Raw genomic sequence first — 24,955 nt, 5'->3', positions numbered from 1 at the left:
ACTAACCATCCACCATGTAGGAAACACTGGTGGTACGTCCCAAATGGCTCCCTACTTAGTGCACTACTTTAGACCTACACCACCTTCAACACTCATATCAGCTTTTTAGTTTGGGTGTATCAGTGAATTACACGCTCGTAAATTATTGTTATTATTGATTCATTACAGTTTTTTTCGATTGCTAAACGACAGTGGGCACAACTGGAGTCACATGTGCAAAACTCTAACTACAGTCTGCACTACCAACAGTCACCTGAGCTAAACAGTTCACATCACCTGCAAAACTCATTCCAAGCAACACAACTCTTAACACATGGCTCAAAACACGCTCAGTGCAGCCAAACACTATGCACAACCCTCACTGAGATAACACACACTGTCACTCAGAACACACTGAGAGTAAAAACACTAGCATCAAACACCAATACAGAAAATACAAACTTTTCATCTTTACAGTTTGAAGAATTTCAGTGACTTCATACAAAGTAATATTTTCTTCAAAGAAAAGAGTGACATTCTTTCACATGATTTATTAAAATTTTTAGAACATAACAATTCTTTAAGGTAAATGAAAATTAGCAGTTTGCTTCAACAGTCTGTAGTAATTTACGGAATTACAGTAATGAGAAAAAAAGGTAGAAACTAAAAGTACATACTGTAATTCGAACAAATAATTGAGGGGCTAATCCTGCCTCTCTCTAGCATCAGGCGACAGGTTTTCTTCAACATCACATCTAATGTTTTCTCTTGCCATGCACCTGGGGAAGAACCTTCTGGAGTGCCTTATCCATCCCTGGCAGTCCTCTGGACTCGTGTCCTCACATCCGGCACGCATGGCTTCCAAAAGAGACATTTGGTCATGTGGGTGGTGACCAAACACTTTCCACCTCCAGGCAGAGAAAAACTCCTCTATTGGGTTGAGGAAGGGTGAATATGCAGGCAGGTACAAAACCATAAATCTGTGATGTGCTGCAAACCAATGTGATGTGCTGCAAACCAATCTGTGACAGCTGCAGAGTGGTGAAAAGCAACGTTATCGCAAACTATGACAAAAACTAAATATTTTGTATAGCTGTGTACGTAACCTCAGACGTCTTACCTGGACATATTGGTATCTTTGCTCTTTTACCCGTTCACTGTTTCTCTCGAACGGTACAGTGTATAACTGTTTCATTGTAACTTGGTGTTTCTTTAGGACTCGAGCAATAGTTGTTGTGCTGACAGAATTAACATTTTCAAATATATCATTATCAGCCAGAACTCTATCTTGAATCTCCGGCAGTTTTATTGCATTGTTGACAACAACCATGTCAACAATAGCATTTTCCTGCGCATCTGAAAATATTTTTCCTCTTCCCCCTGTTGGGGGCAGCCTTTGGGTCCTGTTGTAAAAATATATTTTACAGTCAAACTGACTGTAATATATATCTGTGTAAATATTCTATAATTGCAATACAAAATAGATTCCTGTAATGTTTTCATTTACTGTAAGGATGTAACTCTCACCTGTTTGCATGATGGAAAATTCGCATTACAGATGCCACTGGGGATCTTTGCAGATTGGGTTGCACCCTCAACCCTGCCTCTCTCAATGAGAGACCGTGGTTCACGACATGGTCTATAAGTGTAGCCCTTATTTCTTTGTCTTCCTCCACGCATCCGCCCTCTCCCTGCCACCCTTCTCCCTCCACGAACACATCTTCCTTGTTCCATTTCCAAAATGAGTCTTTCTGAGCTCTACCTATATATACTGTAATATGTGTGTGTGTTCACTAACAAGTCTAAAACAAGACACCTGCTTAGCCTTTCAGCTGAAATTGCAATCAGCAGTGTTTGAAAGGCACAAGGCTGAAATCTATTCCGTTTTGAATGTGTGGTTCACAGTTTTGACAGCAGTGTGTTAGCATTTGAACAAAGTGCTGTAAATCCACAGTGTTGTGCAGGTTGTGGTTAAAGTCATGGGATAAGTGTGTAGAGTTTTGAAAACTGTGTTCAAGCAATGAAAAACGAACTAGAGTTTGGTCCACATGAACTGCTGCTGTGCAGACTGTAGTTAGAGTTTTGCACATGTGACTCCAGTTGTGTCCACTGTCGTTTAGCAATCAAAAAAAACTGTAAGAACACTGAAGTACACTCACAAATGATTGTTAGTAATGTTAATTGTTGATTAATTGTTGATTTAAATGATGATGATGATGATGATGATGATGATATGGTCAATACTCTTGCAGGTGTACAACATGTTTAACAGCAAGAGTCTGGGCGTCAGAATCAACATACGGGTCACCAAGCTGGTCCTGCTCCACAACCGCCCAGTAAGTTCTGACCTCTAACCTTTGACCTTCTTTGACCTTCTATGACCTCTTTGGAATCCTTCTGACCCACACATACTAAGTCGTTGAAGAGTCAGGGCCCACCCAACTGTTTTCTACTTAGTTTTATCATTGGCCTCAGGGCTTGTAATGTGTCCTCTGTGTGTATGAGCATGTGTGTGTGTGTGTATGTGTGTATGTGTGTGAGCGTGTGTGAGCGTGTGTGTGTGTGTGTGTGTGTGTGTGTGTGTGTGTGTGTGTGTGTGTGTGTGTGTGTGTGTGTGTGTGTGTGTGTCTGTGTGTGTCTGTGTGTGTGTGTGTCTGTGTGTGTCTGTGTGTGTGTGTGATGTGTGTATGTGTGTGTGTGTGTGTGTGTGTGTGTGTGTGTGTGTGTGTGTGTGTGTGTGTGTGTGTGTGTGTCTGTGTGTGTCTGTGTGTGTGTGTGTGTGAGAGAAATAGAGAGAGTGATACAGAGAGAGAAAAAGAGGAGGAATGTGTGTGTGTGTGTGTGTGTGTGTGTGTGTCTGTGTGTGTCTGTGTGTGTGTGTGTCTGTGTGTGTCTGTGTGTGTGTGTGAGAGAAATAGAGAGAGTGATACAGAAAGAGAAAAAGAGGAGGAATGTGTGTGTGTGTGAGAGTTTCCCACTGTTTTCCCCTTCCTATTTTATTGCCTGTCTCTCTACTTTAACAGGGCTCTGGAGAGCCAGTCTAAATTGGTGTCAAGTGTGTGTGTGTGTGTGTGTGTGTGTGTGTGTGTGCATCTCGGCAGAGCAGTACTGATAAGAGTCAGTATAATAACGTGTCTGGGTACAGCATCTGTAAATAGCTATCTCTCCCTAAACTCCCTCAGCACGGCTCCGGGGTTAAGTTTTGCTTAGTACAGATCTAGGATCAGCTTCCCCTCCCCCAATCCTAACCTTAATTATTAGTGGTGAAAAACAATTATTGATCAAATATCAGCAATTAGGGGGAACTTCACCCCTACACCGTCAGCAGGGCTTTATACCTCAATAATAGTACTGTATATAATGCCCCATTAGGAAAGTCACTACGACCAACCTCTGTGCCAGAACAAAGCGACACGGTCGATGTTGCCCTTATGCACAGTTCTAGGATCAGCTTGGAAAAGGCTCAACAGACTTTTGGCTAGCTTTCTTGAGGACACTTCATCCTAATACAAGGGCTCACTTGTCCTCTTTCCACAGAGAGGGAGAGCTCCTATCAATTCTCCTCTATTATTGTCTCCTTGTTTCTTGTCTCCTTTCCTCTTTTCCTTCCCTGACCCTGTGTGTGATGCTGTTCTGTTTTCTCCACAGGACAGGCTGAAGATGGGCCACCACAGAGAGAGGGCTCTGGATAGATTATGTCCTCATCTCCTCTCATTATCTCCTTGTCTTGCTTCCTTCCCTATTTCCTCTACAGGACAAGCTGAAAGTGGGCCACCACGGAGAGAGGGCTCTGAAAAGATTATGTCCTCATCTCCTCTCATTATCTCCTTGTCTTGCTTCCTTCCCTGTTTCCTCTACAGGACAAGCTGAAAGTGGGCCACCACGGAGAAAGGGCCCTGGAGAGCTTCTGTCAGTGGCAGTGGGAGGAGTACGGCGGCCCCCGTTACTTAGGCAACAATTACGTGCCCGGGGGCAGGGATGACATCCCACCTGTGGACACGGCCGTGCTCGTCACTAGGTAACTGTCATTGTCACTGTCACGCTTCCAATCACACTGTCACTGTCCAGGACTGGCACTGTTGTCACTGTGTATCTGTTATAGTCTCCTGCTCTCTCTCCCTGCTCTCTCTCTCTCTCTCTCTCTCTCTCTCTCTCTCTCTCTCTCTCTCTCTCTCTCTCTCTCTCTCTCAGCTCTCTCTCAGCTCTCTCTCCATTTCAATTTCAATTCAATGGGCTTTATAGGCAAGGGCCAAAGCAAGTGAAATAGATAACAAACTAAAGTGAAAAAAAATACAAATAAATGAACATTACACTCACAAAAGTTCAAAAGAATAAAGACATTTCAAATGTCACATTAGGTGCAAATAGTTCAAGTACAAAAGGAAAAATAAATAAACATAAATATTGGTTGTATTTCCAAAGGTGTTTGTTCTTCACTGGTTGCCCTTTTCTTGTGGCGACAGGTCACACATCTTGCTGCTGTGATGGCACACTGGTATTTCACCCAGTAGATATGGGAATTTATAAAAATGTGATTGGTTTTCGAATTCTTTGTGGGTCTGTGTAATCTGAGGGAAATATGTGTCTCTAATATGGTCATACATGTGGAAGGAGGTCAGGAAGTGCAGCTCAGTTTCCGCCCCATTTTGTGGGCAGTGAGCACATAGCCTGTCTTCTCTTTCTCAATAGCAAGGCTATGCTCACTAAGTCTGTACATAGTCAAAGCTTTCCTTAAGTTTGGGTCAGTCACAGTGGACAGGTATACTGCCACTGTGTACTCTCTGTTCAGGGCCAAATATCACTCTAGTTGCTCTGCTTTTTAAAAAATGATTTCCAATGTGTAATTATCTTTTTGTTTTCTCATGATTTGGTTGGGTCTAATTGTGCTGCTGTCCTGGGGCTCTGTGGGGTGTGTTTATGTTTGTGAACAGAGCCCCAGGACCAGCTTGCTTAGGGGACTCTTCTCCAGGTTCATCTCTCTGTAGGTGATGGCTTTGTTATGGAAGGTTTGGGAATCGCTTCCTTTTAGGTGGTTATAGAATTTAACGGCTCTTTTCTGGATTTTGATAATTAGTGGGTATCGGCCTAATTCTGCTCTGCATGCATTATTTGATGTTCTACGTTGTACACGGAGGATATTCTTGCAGAATTCTGCATGCAGAGTCTCAATTTGGTGTTTTGTCCCATTTTGTGAAGTCTTGGTTGGTGAGCGGACCCCAGACCTCACAACCATAAAGGGCAATGGGCTCTATGACTGATTCAAGTATTTTTAGCCAGATCCTAATTGGTATGTTGAAATTTATGTTCCTTTTGATTGCATAGAATTCCCTTCTTGCCTTGTCTCTCAGATCGTTCACAGCTTTGTGGAAGTTATCTGTGGCGCTGATGTTTAGGCCAAGGTATGTATAGTTTTTTTGTGTGCTCTAGGGCAACAGTGTCTAGATGTTATTTGTATTTGTGGTCCTGGCGACTGGACCTTTTTTGGAACACCATTATTTTGGTCTTACTGAGATTTACTGTCAGGGCCCAGGTCTGACAGAATCTGTGCAGAAGATCTAGGTGCTGCTGTAGGCCCTCCTTGGTTGGTGACAGAAGCACCAGATCATCAGCAAACAGCAGACATTTGACTTCGGATTCTAGTAGGGTGAGGCCGGGTGCTGCAGACTCTTCTAGTGCCCGCGCCAATTCGTTGATATATATGTTGAAGAGGGTGGGGCTTAAGCTGCATCTCTGTCACACCCCACGACCCTGTGTGAAGAAATTTGTGTTTTTTGCCATTATTTTGGTCTTACTGAGATTTACTGTCAGGGCCCAGGTCTGACAGAATCTGTGCAGAAGATCTAGGTGCTGCTGTAGGCCCTCCTTGGTTGGTGACAGAAGCACCAGATCATCAGCAAACAGCAGACATTTGACTTCGGATTCTAGTAGGGTGAGGCCGGGTGCTGCAGACTCTTCTAGTGCCCGCGCCAATTCGTTGATATATATGTTGAAGAGGGTGGGGCTTAAGCTGCATCTCTGTCACACCCCACGACCCTGTGTGAAGAAATTTGTGTTTTTTGCCAATTTTAACCGCACACTTGTTGTTTGTGTGCATGGATTTTATAATGTCGTATGTTTTACCCCCAACACCACTTTCCATCAATTTGTATAGCAGACCCTCAAAAGCCTTCGATTGAGTCTAATGCTTTTTTGAAATCAACAAAGCATGAGAAGACTTTGCCTTTGTTTTGGTTTGTTTGGTTGTCAATTAGGGTGTGCAGGGCGAATATATGGTCTGTTGTACGGTAATTTGATAAAAAGCCAATTTTACATTTGCTCAGTACATTGTTTTCATTGAGGAAATGTACGAGTCTGCTGTTAATGATAATGCAGAGGATTTTCCCAAGGTTACTGTTGACGCATATTCCACGGTAGTTATTGGGGTCAAATTTGTCTCCACTTTTGTGGATTGGGGTGATCAGTCCTTGGTTCCAAATATTGGGGAAGATGCCAGAGCTAAGGGTTTTAGTATAGCCAATTGGAATTTGTTGTCTGTATATTTGATCATTTCATTAAGGATACCATCAACACCACAGGCCTTTTTGGGTTGGAGGGTTTTTATTTTGTCCTGTAACTCATTCAAGGTAATTGGAGAATCCAGTGGGTTCTGGTAGTCTTTAATAGTTGATTCTAAGATTTGTATTTGATCATGTATATGTTTTTGCTCTTTATTCTTTGTTATAGAGCCAAAAAGATTAGAGAAGTGGTTTACCCATACATCTCCATTTTGGATAGATAATTCTTTGTGTTGTTGTTTGTTTAGTGTTTTCCAATTTCCCCAGAAGTGGTTAGAGTCTATGGATTCTTCAATTACATTGAGCTGATTTCTGACGTGCTGTTCCTTCTTTTTCCGTAGTGTATTTCTGTATTGTTTTAGTGATTCACCATAGTGAATGCGTAGACTCAGGTTTTCCAGGTCTCTATGTTTTTGGTTGGGCAGGTTTCTCAATTTCTTTCTTTGATTTTTGCATTCTTCATCAAACCATTTGTCATTGTTGTTAATTTTCTTTGGTTTTCTATTCAAGATTTTTTAGATTTGATAGGGAAGCTGAGAGGTCAAATATACTGTTAAGATTTTCTACTGCCAAGTTTACACCTTCACTATTGCAGTGGAACGTTTTACCCAGGAAATTGTCTACAAGGGATTGAATTTGTTGTTGCCTAATTGTTTTTTGGTAGGTTTCCAAAACTGCATTCCTTCCATCTATAGCATTTCTTAATTTTACTCAGTTCCTTTGGCTTTGATGCCTCGTGATTGAGTATTGCTCTGTTCAAGTAGACTGTGATTTTGCTGTGGTCTGATAGGGGTGTCAGTGGGCTGACTGTGAACGCTCTGAGAGACTCTGGGTTGAGGTCAGTAATAAAGTAGTCTACAGTGCTACTGCCAAGAGATGAGCTATAGGTGTACCTACCATAGGAGTCCCCTCGAAGCCTACCATTGACTATGTACATACCCAGCGTGCGACAGAGCTGCAGGAGTTGTTGTCATAGTTGTGCCTAGAAGCTGTCTTCATTAAAGTATGGGGATTCTAGTGGGGGGGGATATAGGCAGCACACAGGAGGACATTTTTCTTTGTTAGGATAATTTCCTTTTGAATTTCTAGCCAAATGAAAAACGTTCCTGTTTTGATTAATTTAATGGAGTGAGTTAGGTCTGCTCTATACCAAATTAGCATACCCCTGAGAACCTTCCCTGTTTCACACCTGGTAGTTTGGTGGATGGGACTACCAGCTCTCTGTTACCTAGAGGGCAACCAGTGGGTCCGTCCCCTCTATACCAGGTTTCTTGCAGGATGACAATGTCTGTATTACCGATTTCTTTGGTGAAATCCGGGTTCCTGCTCTTTAGGCCAAAGGCAGATGACCTCAGGCCTTGGATATTCCAGGATGATATAGTGAAGGCTTTTTATTCCATAAAGTGTCCAATGTTGTTGATCGTGTTTTGGCCTCAGGCCAGTAAGTGTGAGCAGAGCCTGCTGAGCATCTGGTACATGCCATTGGCTTGGGCGAGTGTAAGAGTGGGGGTTGGGCCTGTTTTCCCGCTCACTACCTGGGCGTATGTGTGACTTCCATGTTGAGGCCCTCTTTGCAGGGGTGGGCTGCATGGGGTGGGCAAGAGTGGCATAGGTCTGATCTGAGGGGGCCTAAATGAGGTGTGGGCATGGTTGACGTGGGGGGGTGTTGATTGGTTGGGGTGGGGGTGTGGATGTGTCTGGGGGTGCTGTGGTCTGGATGTAGGTCCTCTTGCCGTGGGTCCTCTAAGTGTAGGTCCAGGGGGGGTCCTGCAGGTCTTGGAGGGTGTCTCGCTGGTCTGGGTGGGGTGTCTATTGATCTGTTGCTCCTGTGTGAGGTGTTGGGGATACGTTTGAGAGAAACTAACAAATGTCAAATCATATTTTTAGACGAGATGGCCAGTCAATTTGAGAAACGTTATTGTGTATTCTACGTAATGACGCAGTTTTACGTTATTACGTAATGACGTCATCACGCAATGACATCACAACGTGTATTTAGCAACTTTTAGCAACAAATTGACCTGCCTCTAGCAACTTCCCCTGAAAATTAGTTGGCAACACTGGCTGCAATCTGACGTGCAGTTAACTCTAATGAACTTTTCCTCTGCAGCAGAGGTAACTCTGGGTCTTCGTTTCCTGTGGCGGTCCTCATGAGAGACAGTTTCATCATAGCGCTTTTCCACATTGACTGACCTTCATGTTTTAAAGTAATGATGGACTGTTGTTTCTCTTTGCTTATTTGAGCTGTTCTTGCCATAATATGGACTTGGTCTTTTACCAAATAGAGCTATGTTCTGTATACCACATCTCCCTTGTCACAACACAACTGATTGGCACAAATGCATTAAGAAGAAAATAAATTCCACAAATAAACTTTTAACAAGGCACACCTGTTAATTGAAATGCATTCCAGGTGACTACCTCATGAAGCTGGTTGAGAGGATGCCAAGAGTGTGCAAAGCTGTCATCAAGACAAAGGGTGGCTATTTTAAAGAATCTCAAATTTAAAATATATTTTGATTTGTTTAACACTTTTTGGGTTACTACATGATTCACATGTGTTATTTCATGATTTTGAGAGAAAAAGAAAAACCCTTGAATGAGTAGGTGTCCAAACTATATAACGAAAAATTGTGGGACCAACAGCAATAAGGCATCAATAATAGTCATAGAAGTAGTGGAAATGGGAATACCATTAACAGGAACTACAACAACAATATTAATGAGAATAATACACTAAAGTAATAGTAGTAGAAGTAGTAGTTGAAATTGGAATACCATTAACAGGAACTACAACAATTGTCACGCCCTGGCCTTAGTTATCTTTGTTTTCTTTATTATTTTGGTTAGGCCAGGGTGTGACATGGGGGATTTATTGTGTTCGTCTTGTCTAGGGGTTTATTAGATTAATGGGGTTGTGTTCAGTTTAGGTGTCTAGGTAAGTCTATGGTTGCCTAGAGTGGTTCTCAATCAGAGGCAGGTGTTTATTGTTGTCTCTGATTGGGAACCATATTTAGGCAGCCATATTCTGTGGGTATTTTGTGGGTGATTGTTTCCTGTCTTTGTGTTTTATGCACCAGTTAGGACTGTTTCGGTTTTCATGTTTATTGTTTTGTAGTTTGTTCATGTTAAGTGTCTCTTATTAAAGAACCATGAACTTCAACCACACTGCGTTTTGGTCCGCCTCTCCTTCCCAGGAAGCAGGCCGTGACAACAATAATATTAATGAGAATAATAATAATAATAATAATAATACATTAAAGTAATAGTAATAGGCCAGTCTCAACATGATTAAGAAGCCACATAACATGGTATGAAGCCACATGACATGGTATGAAAGCCACATGACATGGTATGAAAGCCACATGACATGGTATGAAAGCCACATAACATGGTATGAAAGCCACACGACATGGTATGAAAGCCACATAACATGGTATGAAAGCCACATGACATGGTATGAAAGCCACATGACATGGTATGAAGCCACATAGCATGGTATGAAAGCCACATAACATGGTATGAAAGCCACATAGCATGGTATGAACGCCACACGACATGGTATGAAAGCCACACGACATGGTATGAAAGCCACACGACATGGTATGAATGCCACATGACAAAGTTTGATGATCCCATGTGTTGTTGTTTCTGTCATACTGCTTTGCTTTATCTTAAAGGTGAAATAATTGTATTTATTTTTTAAATTACATTGCACTTTTCACTGTCTGTCCTCAGGTTATGGCAGGAGGATGCATATTTGGCTGCCAAAACTGCACATTGAGGCTTTTCACACAATACATTCTTTGTACTTAATTATAATTTTGGGAAAGAAAGATTCTCTTAGGTCTGAGTATTCCTCACAGTATAATGGGAAATACATCTCTGTCTGTACCTCTCCCCTGGAGCAGAGTGAGCACAGCCTGTCCTCTCTGGGCAGCCAGGTTTGCCTCTATAGCCAGACTGTGCTCACTGAGTCTGTACCTCTCCCCTGGAGAAGAGTGAGCACAGCCTGTCCTCTCTGGGCAGCCAGGTTTGCCTCTATAGCCAGACTGTGCTCACTGAGTCTGTACCTCTCCCCTGGAGCAGAGTGAGCACAGCCTGTCCTCTCTGGGCAGCCAGGTGTGCCTCTATAGCCAGACTGTGGTCACTGAGTCTGTACCTCTCCCCTGGAGCAGAGTGAGCACAGCCTGTCCTCTCTGGGCAGCCAGGTGTGCCTCTATAGCCAGACTGTGCTCACTGAGTCTGTACCTCTCCCCTGGAGCAGAGTGAGCACAGCCTGTCCTCTCTGGGCAGCCAGGTGTGCCTCTATAGCCAGACTGTGCTCACTGAGTCTGTACCTAGTCAGTGTTTTACTCAGTTTTCTATCAGTCACAGTGGTCAGATAGTCTGCCACCATGTACTGTCTGTTTAGAGCCAAATAGCGTTGATTTGTTGTGGTGTCTTTCTAATAGGTGATATATTTTTATTTTTGCTTTGATGATTTGGTTGGGTCAGCCTTTCTGTGTGCAGTCCTGAGGCTCTATGGGTTGGTTTGGGTTAGTGAACTGAGCCTCAGAACCAGCTGGCTAAGGGGACTCTTCTCATGTTTCATCTCTTGACATTGTAGGGCTGTGTGATGGAATGTTTCGGGGTAGCTTGTTTTAATTAAGATGGTAGTAAAATTTGATGGTTATTTTTTCTAATAGAATTCCATCTATTCTCTCTCTCTCTCTCTGTCTCTCTCTCTCTCTGTCTCTTTTTCTCTCTCCCTTTCTCTCCATCTCCCTCTCTCTCTCCCTCTCTGTCTCTCTCAATCTCTCTTTCTTCTTCTCTCTCCTTCTCCCTCTTTCTCTCTTTCTTTTTCTATCTCCTTCTCGCTCCATCTCCCCCTCTCCCTCCCCCTCTCTCCCCCTCTCTCTCTCCCGATCTTCCCCCTCTCTCTCTCTCGCTCTCTCTCTCTCTGTCTCTCCCTCTGTCTCTCCCTCTGTCTCTTTTTTCTATTATAATTATCTCTCTCTCTCTCTCTGTCTGTCTCTCTCTTTCCCTCTCCCTCTGTCTCTCTCCCTCTCCGTCTCTGTCTCCCTCTGTCTCTCACTCTGTCTCTCCCTCTCTCTCTCTCCTCTCTTTCTCTCTCCATCTCCCTCTCTCTCTCCCTCTCTGCCTCTCTCCCTCTCTCTTTCTTCTTCTCTCTCCTTCTCCTTCTCCCTCTTTCTCTCTTTCTTTTTCTCTCCTTCTCGCTCCATCTCCCTCTCTCTCTCCCTCTCTCTCCCCCTCTCTCTCTCTCTCTCTCCCGATCTCCCCCCCCCTCTCTCTCTCTCCCTCCATCTCCCTCTCCCTCTCTCTCTCTCGCTCTCTGTCTCTCCCTCTCTGTCTCTCCCTCTGTCTCTCTCTCTCTAACTCTCTCTCTCCCTCCTCTCCGTCTCTGTCTCTCCTTCTACCTCTTTCTCTCTTTCTTTTTCTCTCTCCTTCTCGCTCCATCTCCCTCTCTCCCCCTCTCTCTCTCTCCCCATCTCCCCCTCTCTCTCTTTCCCTCCATCTCCCTCTCCCCCGCTCTCTCCCTCTTTCTTTTTTTCTCCATCTCCGTCTCTCTCTCTCTCTCCCTGTCTATTTCTTTCTCTTACTGTCTCTCTGTCTGTCTCTCTCTTTCTCTCTCCCTCTGTCTCTCCATTTGTCTCTTTTTTCTATTAGAATTCTATCTATACTCTCTCTCTCTCTCTCCCTGTCTCTTTCTTTCTCTCACTGTCTCTGTCTGTCTCTCTCTTTCCCTCTCCCTCTGTCTCTCTCCCTCTCCGTCTCTGTCTCCCTCTCCCTCTTTCTCTCTCTCTCTGTCTCTCTCTCCCTCTCTCTCTCCCTCTCCCTCTCTCCCTCTCTCTCTCTCTCCCTCTCTCTCTCTCCCTCTCCCTCTCTCCCTCTCTCTCTCCCTCTCCCTCTCCCCCTCTCTCTCACTCACTCCCTCTGTCTCTCTCTCTCTCTCTTTCTTTCTGTCCTTGGATGTATTGTATTATCTTTTTCCTACATTCTTCAGGTCAGACAGTTGGTCCACAGGAACTGTCTGATTATTCTTCCTGTCTGTAAAGCTGTAGCATAAATTGCTCCTCTTCGTGGCCATGGTGGTTTTAATCAATTAGTCCATTAGCACATCTCTCTTGCATGCATGCACACACACACACACACACACACACACACACACACACACACACACACACACACACACACACACACACACACACACACACACTCGCTCTCTCTCTCATTCCTAATTCTTAATTAGGCATTATTACCTGTTCTAATTTGGGCCGGGAGGTGAAAGGTTTCATTTGGTTTCAACAAGCACTCATATAGCCTGTCAGATCGTATCCTGTCATCCTGCACTGTAAAACAAATCTGGTTGTTTCAACTAAATATTATTAAGTAAGTAGTTCTACAGCCTTCTTTTATTTACTGAACCTTTCGGTCAAGGTGTTACCTGAACATAACATTTTGGCCCAAACTTGGCCCAAAAACGTAGGCAAAAATTCTGTCAACTTCAAATGTATTTACTCAATCAGTGTCATATGCCCATTCAACTAGAAATACAGTACTTTTAACATACAATGTTTTCAACTTACAGATTTGACACACGTTGACTACATTGTGTATGTGGTAGTTAACGGGGAGCAGAGAAGAGAGGAGAGAGAGGAGAGATGGGAGAGAGAGGAGAGATTGGAGGGGGGAGCAGAGAGGAGAGAAGAGAGGAGAGAGAGAGGAGAGAGGGGAGAGAGAGGAGAGATGGGAGGGGGGAGCAGAGAGGAGAGGAGAGGAGAAGGGAGGGAGGGGAGAGAGAGGAGAGATGGGAGGGGGGAGCAGAGAGGAGAGGAGAGGAGAAGGGAGGGAGGGGAGAGGGAGATGTGGGTAAATTAGAGCGTGTCACTTCATGCTCCGGTTTCCCTTCTCACTGACGGCTGATCTGGCTGAGCTGAGACGCCGTGTGTATGTCAGGGTGTGTGGGCATCTGTCTGGGATGTGTGTGTCTGCTGTACTGTAACACTCAGAGGAGAGGGGTAATCTCTCTGTCACGCCTGTCACTGTAGACTTCCTCGTCTCCAACAACTCATTACCTGCCTCTCAGGAGATTACATGACATGTGATACTGTCCTGTATCTGTCTGAGACGGTCTAATGTCTGCCTATCTGCTCTCAGTATGTAACTGATACTGTACTAGTTGGATCATTTCTAGGGATTCGGGAGACATCTTAACAGGAAAGAATATCTCTGTGTTCAGCCTCCCCCTCGCCATGCCCTCTCCCCTCCGCCCTCTCCCCAGCCTCCCCCGCACCATGCCCTCTCCCCTCCGCCCAGCCTCCCCCGCACCATGCCCTCTCCCCTCCGCCCAGCCTCCCCCTCGCCATGCCCTCTCCCCTCCGCCCAGCCTCCCCCTCACCATGCCCTCTCCCCTCTGCCCAGCCTCCCCTCACCATGCCCTCTCCCCTCCGCCCAGCCTCCCCTCACCATGCCCTCTCCCCTCCGCCCAGCCTCCCCCTCACCATGCCCTCTCCCCTCCACCGTACCTCCCCCTCACCATGCCCTCTCCCCTCCGCCCAGCCTCCCCCTCGCCATGCCCTCTCCCCTCCACCCTGCCTCCCCCTCACCATGCCCTTTCCCTTCCGCCCAGCCTCCCCCGCACCATGCCCTCTCCCCTCCGCCCAGCCTCCCCCTGTCACTCACTCTCCTCCTCTCCACATCAAACGAGTGTTCTGCGTCTCCAGCTGGCTCGTCAGCCCCCCAGCTGTTTGTTAAATCCACTTTACCTCACAGTCCGAGACAGCCCATGCCATCAGACCAGGAGGGCAGCAGTACAACCCATTACTAGTTGTTAGAAGTTAGTGGGATATGTGGCAGACCGCAGGGAGGGAGAAAGAAAGAAAGAGGGTGTGACAGAGTGAGATAAGGTATTGGTGGCCCCAGCAGGAATCAAACCCACAACCTTTGTTGTTGCAAGAACCATGCTCTACCAACTGAGCCACACAGGACAACTTCCTCTTCAGTGTTGTCAGTGAGGTCTAGTACAGCTGTAGTGACTCTGTCTTCTCCATACTTAGAAAAGAGGCTGAATCATTTCAGCAGTCTGCCTAGAATGACATCACAGCGCTCTCCTCCCTCCTCACCTGTTAGTCATGGTCTTCAAATGAACCTCCACTCTCCCAAATCACAGGGTTACTAATGGCAGTGACCCACCCCTGTACTGCCACTCCACTAACATAGGAACTACACTATCACACACACACAGAGTAAGTAGAGGAAGTGCAGTAGACTGATTTAGATCCTGTTGAGGTTTGGTGGGTCTGTGGTGTTGGAGGCAGCAGCTGCTCTTGGCCTTCTAGCATGAAGGGAGTGTGTATATGTGTGTGTGTGTGGTGCATGTGTGCATGTGTGTGTGCGCATGTGTGTGTGTGCATGTGTGTGTGTGTATGTGTGCATGTGTGTGTGTGCATGTGTGTGTGTGCATGTGTGTGTGTGCATGTGTGCATGTGTGTGTGTGCATTGGCTCAGGCTTGTTAACAGAGTTCAAAGGCATCTCTGGTTTGAACCCACCTGGACCGTACAGATGGGTCATTAACAGTGTTTTACTAACCAGACCACTATAGAGGAGGAGTAGATATTTAAACTGTAGAGGAGGGTAGATATTTAAACTGTAGAGGAGGGTAGATATTTAAACTGTAGAGGAGGGTAGATATTTAAACTGTAGAGGAGAGCAGATATTTAAACTGTAGAGGAGGGTAGATCTTTAAACTGTAGAGGAGGGCAGATCTTTAAACTGTAGAGGAGGGTAGATCTTTAAACTGTAGAGGAGGGCAGATCTTTAAACTGTAGAGGAGGGCAGATCTTTAAACTGTAGAGGAGGGCAGATCTTTAAACTATAGAGGAGGTTAGATCTTTAAACTGTAGAGGTGTGGTAGATCTTTAAACTGTAGAGGAGGGCAGATATTTAAACTGTAGAGGAGGGCAGATCTTTAAACTGTAGAGGAGGGTAGATCTTTAAACTGTAGAGGAGGGCAGATCTTTAAACTGTAGAGGAGGGCAGATCTTTAAACTGTAGAGGAGGGTAGATATTTAAACTGTAGAGGAGGGCAGATCTTTAAACTGTAGAGGAGGGCAGATCTTTAAACTGTAGAGGAGGGCAGATCTTTAAACTGTAGAGGAGGGCAGATATTTAAACTGTAGAGGAGGGTAGATCTTTAAACTGTAGAGGAGGGCAGATCTTTAAACTGTAGAGGAGGGCAGATCTTTAAACTGTAGAGGAGGGTAGATATTTACACTGTATAGGAGGGTAGATCTTTAAACTGTAGAGGAGGGCAGATCATTAAACTGTAGAGGAGGGTAGATATTTACACTGTAGAGGAGGGCAGATCATTAAACTGTAGAGGTGTGGCAGATCTTTAAACTGTAGAGGTGTGGCAGATCTTTAAACTGTAGAGGAGGTTAGATATTTACACTGTAGAGATGTGGCAGATCTTTAAACTGTAAAGGAGGGTAGATATTTACACTGTAGAGGAGGGCAGATCTTTAAACTGTAGAGGAGGGCAGATCTTTAAACTGTAGAGGAGGGCAGATCTTTAAACTAACTGTAGAGGTGTGGCAGATCTTTAAACTGTAGAGGAGGGCAGATCTTTAAACTAACTGTAGAGGAGGGTAGATATTTAAACTGTAGAGGAGGGCAGATCTTTAAACTGTAGAGGAGGGCAGATCTTTAAACTGTAGAGGAGGGCAGATCTTTAAACTGTAGAGGAGGGCAGATCTTTAAACTGTAGAGGAGGGCAGATCTTTAAACTGTAGAGGAGGGCAGATCTTTAAACTGTAGAGGAGGGGCAGATCTTTAAACTGTAGAGGAGGGCAGATCTTTAAACTGTAGAGGAGGGCAGATCTTTAAACTAACTGTAGAGGTGTGGCAGATCTTTAAGCTGTAGAGGAGGGCAGATCTTTAAACTGTAGAGGAGGGTAGATATTTAAACTGTAGAGGAGGGCAGATCTTTAAACTGTAGAGGAGGGCAGATCTTTAAACTGTAGAGGAGGGTAGATATTTAAACTGTAGAGGAGGGCAGATCTTTAAACTGTAGAGGAGGGCAGATCTTTAAACTAACTGTAGAGGTGTGGCAGATCTTTAAACTGTAGAGGAGGGCAGATCTTTAAACTGTAGAGGTGTGGCAGATCTTTAAACTGTAGAGGAGGACAGATCTTTAAACTGTAGAGGAGGGCAGATCTTTAAACTGTAGAGGAGGGCAGATCTCTAAACTGTAGAGGAGGACAGATCTTTAAACTGTAGAGGAGGGCAGATCTTTAAACTGTAGAGGAGGGCAGATCTTTAAACTGTAGAGGAGGGCAGATCTTTAAACTGTAGAGGAGGGCAGATCTTTAAACTGTAGAGGAGGGCAGATCTTTAAACTAAAGAGGTGTGGCAGATCTTTAAACTGTAGAGGTGTGGCAGATCTTTAAACTGTAGAGGAGGGCAGATCTTTAAACTGTAGAGGAAGGCAGATATTTAAACTGTAGAGGTGGGGCAGATCATTAAACTGTAGAGCTGTGGCAGATCTTTAAACTGTAGTGGAGGCGCAGATCTTTAAACGTCTTCGGAGACCCTTTCTGTTTTGGTTAAAGTCTCTCTCTGCCTATCTCCCTCACTATGTCTCTCTCTCTCTCTCTCTCTCTCTCTCTCTCTCTCTGCCTCTCTCCCTCACTATGTATCTCTGTCTCTCTGTCTCTCTCTCTCTCTCTCTCTCTCTCTCTGCCTCTCTCCCTCACTATGTCTCTCTCTCTCTCTCTCTGTCTCTCTCTCTCTCTCTGTCTCTCTCTCTCTCCCTCTCTCCCTCACTATGTCTCTCTCTCTCTCTCTGCCTCTCTCCCTCACTATGTCTCTCTCTCTCTCTCTCTGCCTCTCTCCCTCACTATGTATATGTGTCTCTGTGTCTCTCTCTCTCTCTCTGCCTCTCTCCCTCACTATGTCTCTCTCTCTCTCTCTGCCTCTCTATGTCTCTCTGCCTCTCTCCCTCTCTCTGCCTCTCTCCCTCTCTCTGCCTCTCTCTCTCTCTGCCTCTCTCCCTCACTATGTCTCTCTCTCTCTGTGTCTTGCCTACTACTTACAAAGTCACTCTCCACTCAGGGGTTCTACAGCATGACTGCATTCCAAATGGCACCCTATTCCAATAGGGCTCTGGTTAAAGTACTACACTATGTAGGGCATAGGGTGCCATTTGGTATGTAAACCATGTCAAATCACTGCTTAACAGTGGGGACAAAGAGGGTCTTGGGTTCTCAGTGGTGGGAATGAGAGTCCCTGCCTTGTCTCCCTGCATGTACTGGAACGGGCCTTACACGGGTCGGCCGGTCCCCATGGTTACCAACATAAGCTGTGTGTTTGTTTGTGCGTGCATGCGTGCGCGTGCGCGTGTGTGTGTGTGTGTGCGTGCGTGCGTGTGTGCGCGCGCGTGCGTGCGTGCGTGCATGCGCGCGTGTGTGTGTGACTATGCCACAGCGAAGGAGAAGTGGAATGTTTGAGTTGAGGGCTGCTAGCTGTTTGTCCAGCATGAACTACAGTACATAGATTAGAGAGAACACAGTCAGGGTGCATTGTACATTAACCCCTCTATGTAACACTATTCTGGTGTAACGTTGACAGCAAATGGCAGTTAACATTTACACTTAAGTCATTTTTTTCACTTGGTCATGAATTGATGCCAGTGGGAGACTAAGTGACAATTCAACGGAAGTGGAAGTGAAGATTCAACTGGTGGATTGAACTAATAGGCCCAATTAAAATGTTTAAGGTTAAGATTGGGGAGGGGAAGCTGATCCTAGATCTGTCCCTAAGGGAAACTTAGTGTTGATAAGAGAAACACAAAATATGTTTGAAGGAATCTAAATAAATGACATTGTATTGTACATGCTTTAACATAAGTGTGGAAAATGTTAAATTGACCCAGATCAACATCCATGAGAAACTTCACCCTACTCACTTATCAACACAGTAGCATTGCAGGATGAGGTCAGATGGACTCAACTTGTTATAATATTGTTCTTCTCGTTGCAGGACTGACTTCTGCGTGCACAAAGACCAGCCCTGTGACACAGTGGGTGAGGAATCACAACCGTGTGTGTGTGTGTGTGTGTGTGTGTGTGTGTGTGTGTGTGTGTGTGTGTATTGAAATAGTCTGTCGGTGGCCCTTGTTGACCTCTGACAATGCTGTTCCCCTGAAAAGGAGAAGCAGGTGACATTTCAACCCGCCTGGTCTGTAAAAACCTCTCAAGCACACAAACACACAAACACTCACACACACACACACACACACACGCACACGCACACGCACGCACACATACACACACACACGCACACAGACACACAAACGCACATGCATGCGGACACACACACACACACTTACACTCTCTCACACACGCACACACGCACACACTTTGGAGATAAGACCACACACGTACTGCAGATAAAACCCTGCTGTATTCTGTCTGTCTCTCCGCCCCACTATAACTGTAATCTGTCTGTCTCTCCACCCCACTGTAACTGTAATCTGTCTGTCTCTCTCTCCGCCCCACTATAACTGTAATCTGTCTGTCTCTCCGCCCCACTGTAACTGTAATCTGTCTGTCTCTCCACCCAACTGTAACTGTAATCTGTCTGTCTCTCCACCCCACTGTAACTGTATTCCGTCTGTCTCTCCACCCCACTGTAACTGTATTCTGTCTGTCTCTCCACCCCACTGTAACTGTATTCCGTCTGTCTCTCCACCCCACTGTAACTGTATTCTGTCTGTCTCTCCACCCCACTGTAACTGTATTCTGTCTGTCTCTCCGCCCCACTGTAACTGTAATCTGTCTGTCTCTCCACCCAACTGTAACTGTAATCTGTCTGTCTCTCCGCCCCACTGTAACTATAATCTGTCTGTCTCTCCGCCCCACTGTAACTGTAATCTGTCTGTCTCTCCACCCAACTGTAACTGTAATCTGTCTGTCTCTCCACCCAACTGTAACTGTAATCTGTCTGTCTCTCCCCCCTCACTATAACTGTAATCTGTCTGTCTCTCCGCCCCACTATAACTGTAATCTGTCTGTCTCTCCCCCCTCACTATAACTGTAATCTGTCTCTCCACCCCACAGCAACTGTATTCTGTCTGTCTCTCCACCCCACTGTAACTGTAATGTGTAATCTGCCCCACTATAACTGTAAAATTACAGAATTTCCACGTGGGCGGGGATATTGGAAATTTAATCAAAGCCTACTAGATGATAAATTGCTTAAAATTAGGACAGAAGAATTTATAACTGACTTTTTCAGACATAACATAGGTACATCTGATCCCCTTATTGTGTGGGACACTTTTAAATGGGCCTTTAGAGGCCATGCAATTCAGTACTCGTCTATAAAACAAAAACAATTCAGATCAAAGGAGTCCATATTAGCAAAGGAAATTGAAGGACTAACAGTACAGTTAGATAGCAATAAAATCTGTACCATAGAGGCACAGAATAATCCACTATCGGCATATCTATTTATTATTGCCATCGAAATGTTAGCTGTTAAAATTAGATTAAACAATAATATTAAGGGATTAGAAATCCGTGGCTTAAAAACAAAGAAGTCATTGTACGCTGATGATTCATGTTTTCTTTTAAAACCACAGTTAGAATCTCTCCACAGCCTCATAGAGGATCTTGATACTTTTGCTATCCTCTCTGGATTAAAACCAAATTATAAGTGTTGGATCACTAAAAAATGCTAATTTTACCTTACCATGTAGTTTACCAATTAAATGGTCTGACAGAGATGTAGACATACTCAGTATACAAATCCCAAAAGAAAGAAATCATCTCACTCTAATACATTTTTATAGAAAGTTATCAAAAAGTGTTATTGTTAATTAGTTTACTCCAATTGGGGGAAGGGTGGTAGGGTTTGCGGGGAATAATAAAGGTATATTCTAAAAAAAGTATGTCTATATAGGTATGTGTATGTATATATGTGTATATGTATGTCTATATAGGTATGTGTATGTATATATGTGTATATGTATGCATGCGTATATGTATATGGATATATATATTTACCCCAAAAATATATGGGGGATTGGAAATGATGCAGACAATTACATTGATGGAAGCAACATTCTTTCCGTAATATTAAGATGATCCACCCCTTAAGAAAAAAATAAATATATATATACATTTAAAAAAACTGCTACAGCCTCTTAAGTAATTAATTTGCAATAAAATGCAAATGAATTACTTAAAAATCATATGATGTTATTTTTGATAAAAATTACAGACCTCTACATTCTTTGTTAGTAGGAAAACCTGCAAAATCGGCAGTGTATCAAATACTTGTTCTCCCCACTGTACCACTACTACCACTACTACCACCTACCACTACTATCACTACTACCACTACTACCACTACTACCACCTACCACTACTACCACTACTACCACCTACCACTACTACCACCTACCACTACTACCCCCTTACCACTACTACCCCCTACCACTACTACCACTACTACCACTACTACCCCCTACCACTACTACCACTACTACCCCCTACCCCCTACCACCTACCACTACTACCACTACTACCACCTACCACTACTATCACTACTACCACTACTACCACCTACCACTACTACCACTACTACACACTACCACTACTACCCCCTACCACTACTACCACTACTACACCCTACCACTACTACCCCCTACCACTACTACCACTACCACTACTACCACTACTACCCCCTACCACTACTACCACTACCACTACTACCACTACTACCACTACTACCCCCGACCACTACTACCACTACTACCCCCTACCACTACTACCACTACTACCCCCTACCACCTACCACTACTACCACTACTACCCCCTACCACTACTACCACTACTACACCCTACCACTACTACCCCCTACCACTACTACACCCTACCACTACTACCCCCTACTACCACTACCAATACTACCACTACTACCCCCTACCACTACTATCCCCTACCACTACTACCACTACTACCACTACTACCCCCTACCACTACTACCACTACCACTACTACCACTACTACCACTACTACCACTATTACACCTACCACTACTACCACTACCACTACTACCCCCTACCACTACTATCCCCTACCACTACTACGACTACTACCACTGCTACCACTACTATTCCCTACCACTACTACCACTACTACCACTACTATCCCCTACCACCACTACCACTACTATCCCCTACCACTACCACTACTACCACTACTATCCCCTACCATTAGTACCACTACTACCACTACTATCCCCTACCACTACTACCACTACTACCCCTACCATTACTACCACTACCACTACTACCACTACTACTACCACTACTACCCCCTACCACCTCTACCACTACTATCCCCTACCATTACCTCCACTACCACTACTACCACTACTACACCCTACCACCTCTACCATTACTATCCCCTACCATTACTACCACTACTACCACTACCATTATTACCACTACCACTACTACCACTACTACCCCCTACCACCTCTACCATTACTATCCCCTACCATTACTACCACTACTACCACTACCATTACTACCACTACCACTACTACTACTACCACTACTATCCCCACCATTACTACCACTACCACTACTACCACTACTATCCCCTACCACTACTACCACTACTATCCCCTACCATTACTACCACTACTACCCCTACCACCTCTACCCCCTACCACTATTACCCCCTACCACTACTACCCCCTACCACTACTACCACTACTACACCCTACCACCTCTACCCCCTACCACTACTACCCCCTACCACTACTACCACTACTACCACCTACCACTACTACCCCTTACAACTACTACCACTACTACCCCCTACCACTACTACCCCTTACAACTACTACCCCTTACAACTACTGCCACTACTACCCCCTACCACTACTACCCCTTACAACTACTGCCACTACTACCCCTTACCACTACTACCACTACTACCCCCTACCACTACTACCCCTTACAACTACTACCACTACCCCCCCCTACCACTACTACCCCCTACCACTACTGCCACTACTACCACTACTACCACTTCTACCACTACTACACCCTACCACAACTACCACTACTACCACTACTACTCACTACCCCTACCACCTCTACCCCCTACCACTATTACCCCCTACCACTACTACCCCCTACCACTACTACCACTACTACCCCCTAACACCTCTACCCCCTACCACTACTACCCCCTACCACTACTACCACTACTACCACCTACCACTACTACCCCTTACAACTACTGCCACTACTACCCCTACCACCTCTACCCCCTACCACTACTACCCCCTACCACTACTACCCCTTACAACTACTGCCACTACTACCCCCTACCACTACTACCCCCTTCCACTGCTACCCCTTACAACTACTGCCACTACTACCCCTTACTACTACTACCACTACTACCCCCTACCACTACTGCCCCTTACAACTACTACCCCTTACAACCACTGCCACTACTACCCCCGACCACGACTACCCCATACAACTACTGCCACTACTACCCCTTACCACTACTACCACTACTACCCCCTACCACTACTACCCCTTACAACTACTACCACTACTCCCCCCTACCACTACTACCCCCTACCACTACTGCCACTACTACCACTACTACCACTTCTACCACTACTACACCCTACCACAACTACCACTACTACCACTACTACTCACTACCACTACTACCACTACTACCACTACTACCACTTCTACCACTACTACACCCTACCACAACTACCACTACTACCACTACTACTCACTACCACTACTACCACTACTACCAATACTACTACATACATGAAATTAGAGTAGGCCCTCTTTTTGTTCACCTGGAAAATCCAGTATCGACTTTTCATGTAATTTATGATCAGGATCTCCCTAAAAGCCTCTGGTGGTGTGCAGTGATAACCCCACCTGGCAGGTGTGTGAGTGTGAGGAACTTTGACTTCCTCTGCTTTGAAGCTCACTCATACTTTCTGCTGGTGTGTGTTCCTCGCCTGCAGCCATGGTTTGATCTCCTGAGATCAAGATCTAACAGTAACTGTACTGTGTGTGTATTGTGTGTGTACTGTGTGTGTGTACTGTGTGTGTACTGTGTGTGTGTGTGTACTGTTTGTGTACTGTGTGTGTACTGTGTGTGTGTGTAATGTGTGTGTGTACTGTGTGTGTAATGTGTGTGCTGTGTGTGCTGTGTGTGTACTGTGTGTACTGTGTGTGTGTCTTCTCACACCATCCAACACCCCTGGTTGTATTGTAAACATACTAACACATACACTGGTCAGTGACCCTAGTCTGTTAATCTCTGACTCTCTCGACCCTAGCTGAGTGAAATACCTGTTTCCATCCCTCCTTTCTTCTCTTCTATTTTTCTGTCCGTTATCCTCTCTTCTCATTCAACTGGTTCTCTCCTCCTTTCAACAACATGTTCTGACATGGATGTGGTCTGTTTGTTCACACTGAGTACTTCTCTATCCACCCCCATTCTACCCTCCCTCACTTTCCACCAACTCCCTCCCTCCCTCCCTCCCTCCAATCAAATCAAGCTGTATTTATACAGCACATTTCAGAAATGGAATGCTATACAATGTGCTTTATAGGAAAAAAATAATTCAAACTGAAATATTTACTACACAACAAACATAAGATAAAAATGTAAAGAATTAACAATAAAAACTGAATGGCTAAAAAGCATCCTAAGGAAAAGCAAAGCTAAACATATGCGTTTTAAGATCTCTTTTAAATATGTCCACAGTTTCAGCCCCCCTCAGATTCTCTGGCAGGCTGGTCCAGAGACTGGGGGCATAGTAACTAAAGGCTGCCTCTCCATGCCTCTTGGTCCTAGGCTTTGGGAGAGTTAAAAGGCCAGAGGACCTGAGGGACCTACTGGGTACATAACGTAAAAGCATGTCTGACATGTATTGGGGTGCACGATCGTGGATTGATTTAAAAACCATTAGAAGAATCCTAAAATGAATTGTAAAACTGTCAGCCCGTGCAGAGACCTTAACATCTGTGTAATGTGTGCTGTCCTTTCCTCCCATAGGAATCTTATACATGTTTTGGGATGATATAATATCCGTTTTGAGGTGTTCAGAGGCCCATTGTGAGGTTGGATTGTTTCAAAAGGGGCTGTTGACCACTATTATCTACCATAATACCACATTGGTACCCCAGGTAATCTTAGGTTTTATTACTGCATTGTCGGAACTAGAAGCACAAGCATTTCGCTACACTCGCATTAACATCTGCTAACCATGTCACCATGTGACAAATAAAATGTGATTTGATTTGATAATGGAAACATAGCAAGCTGAAAGCCCCTCTGATGTCATCATC

At 44.8% G+C, this 24,955-nt stretch overlaps 1 protein-coding gene across 1 annotated transcript in view; it reads left to right on the top strand.

The window, feature by feature from the left end:
- The window catches only part of LOC139384483 (A disintegrin and metalloproteinase with thrombospondin motifs 17-like), a 197,538-nt gene that overhangs the window by 45,446 nt on the left and 127,137 nt on the right, over positions 1-24,955 (top strand). The window contains exons 5-7 of the mRNA XM_071129270.1: positions 2,232-2,315; positions 3,840-3,997; positions 18,577-18,620. Coding sequence (XP_070985371.1) covers positions 2,232-2,315; positions 3,840-3,997; positions 18,577-18,620 — 286 coding nt within the window. The remainder of the gene's footprint in view (positions 1-2,231; positions 2,316-3,839; positions 3,998-18,576; positions 18,621-24,955) is intronic.

Source organism: Oncorhynchus clarkii, chromosome 26 (assembly GCF_045791955.1).
Source record: "Oncorhynchus clarkii lewisi isolate Uvic-CL-2024 chromosome 26, UVic_Ocla_1.0, whole genome shotgun sequence".
Taxonomy (NCBI): Eukaryota; Metazoa; Chordata; class Actinopteri; order Salmoniformes; family Salmonidae; genus Oncorhynchus; species Oncorhynchus clarkii.
The sequence above is the reverse complement of the archived record's forward strand: the minus strand, read 5'-3'. Positions and strand labels throughout refer to the sequence as shown.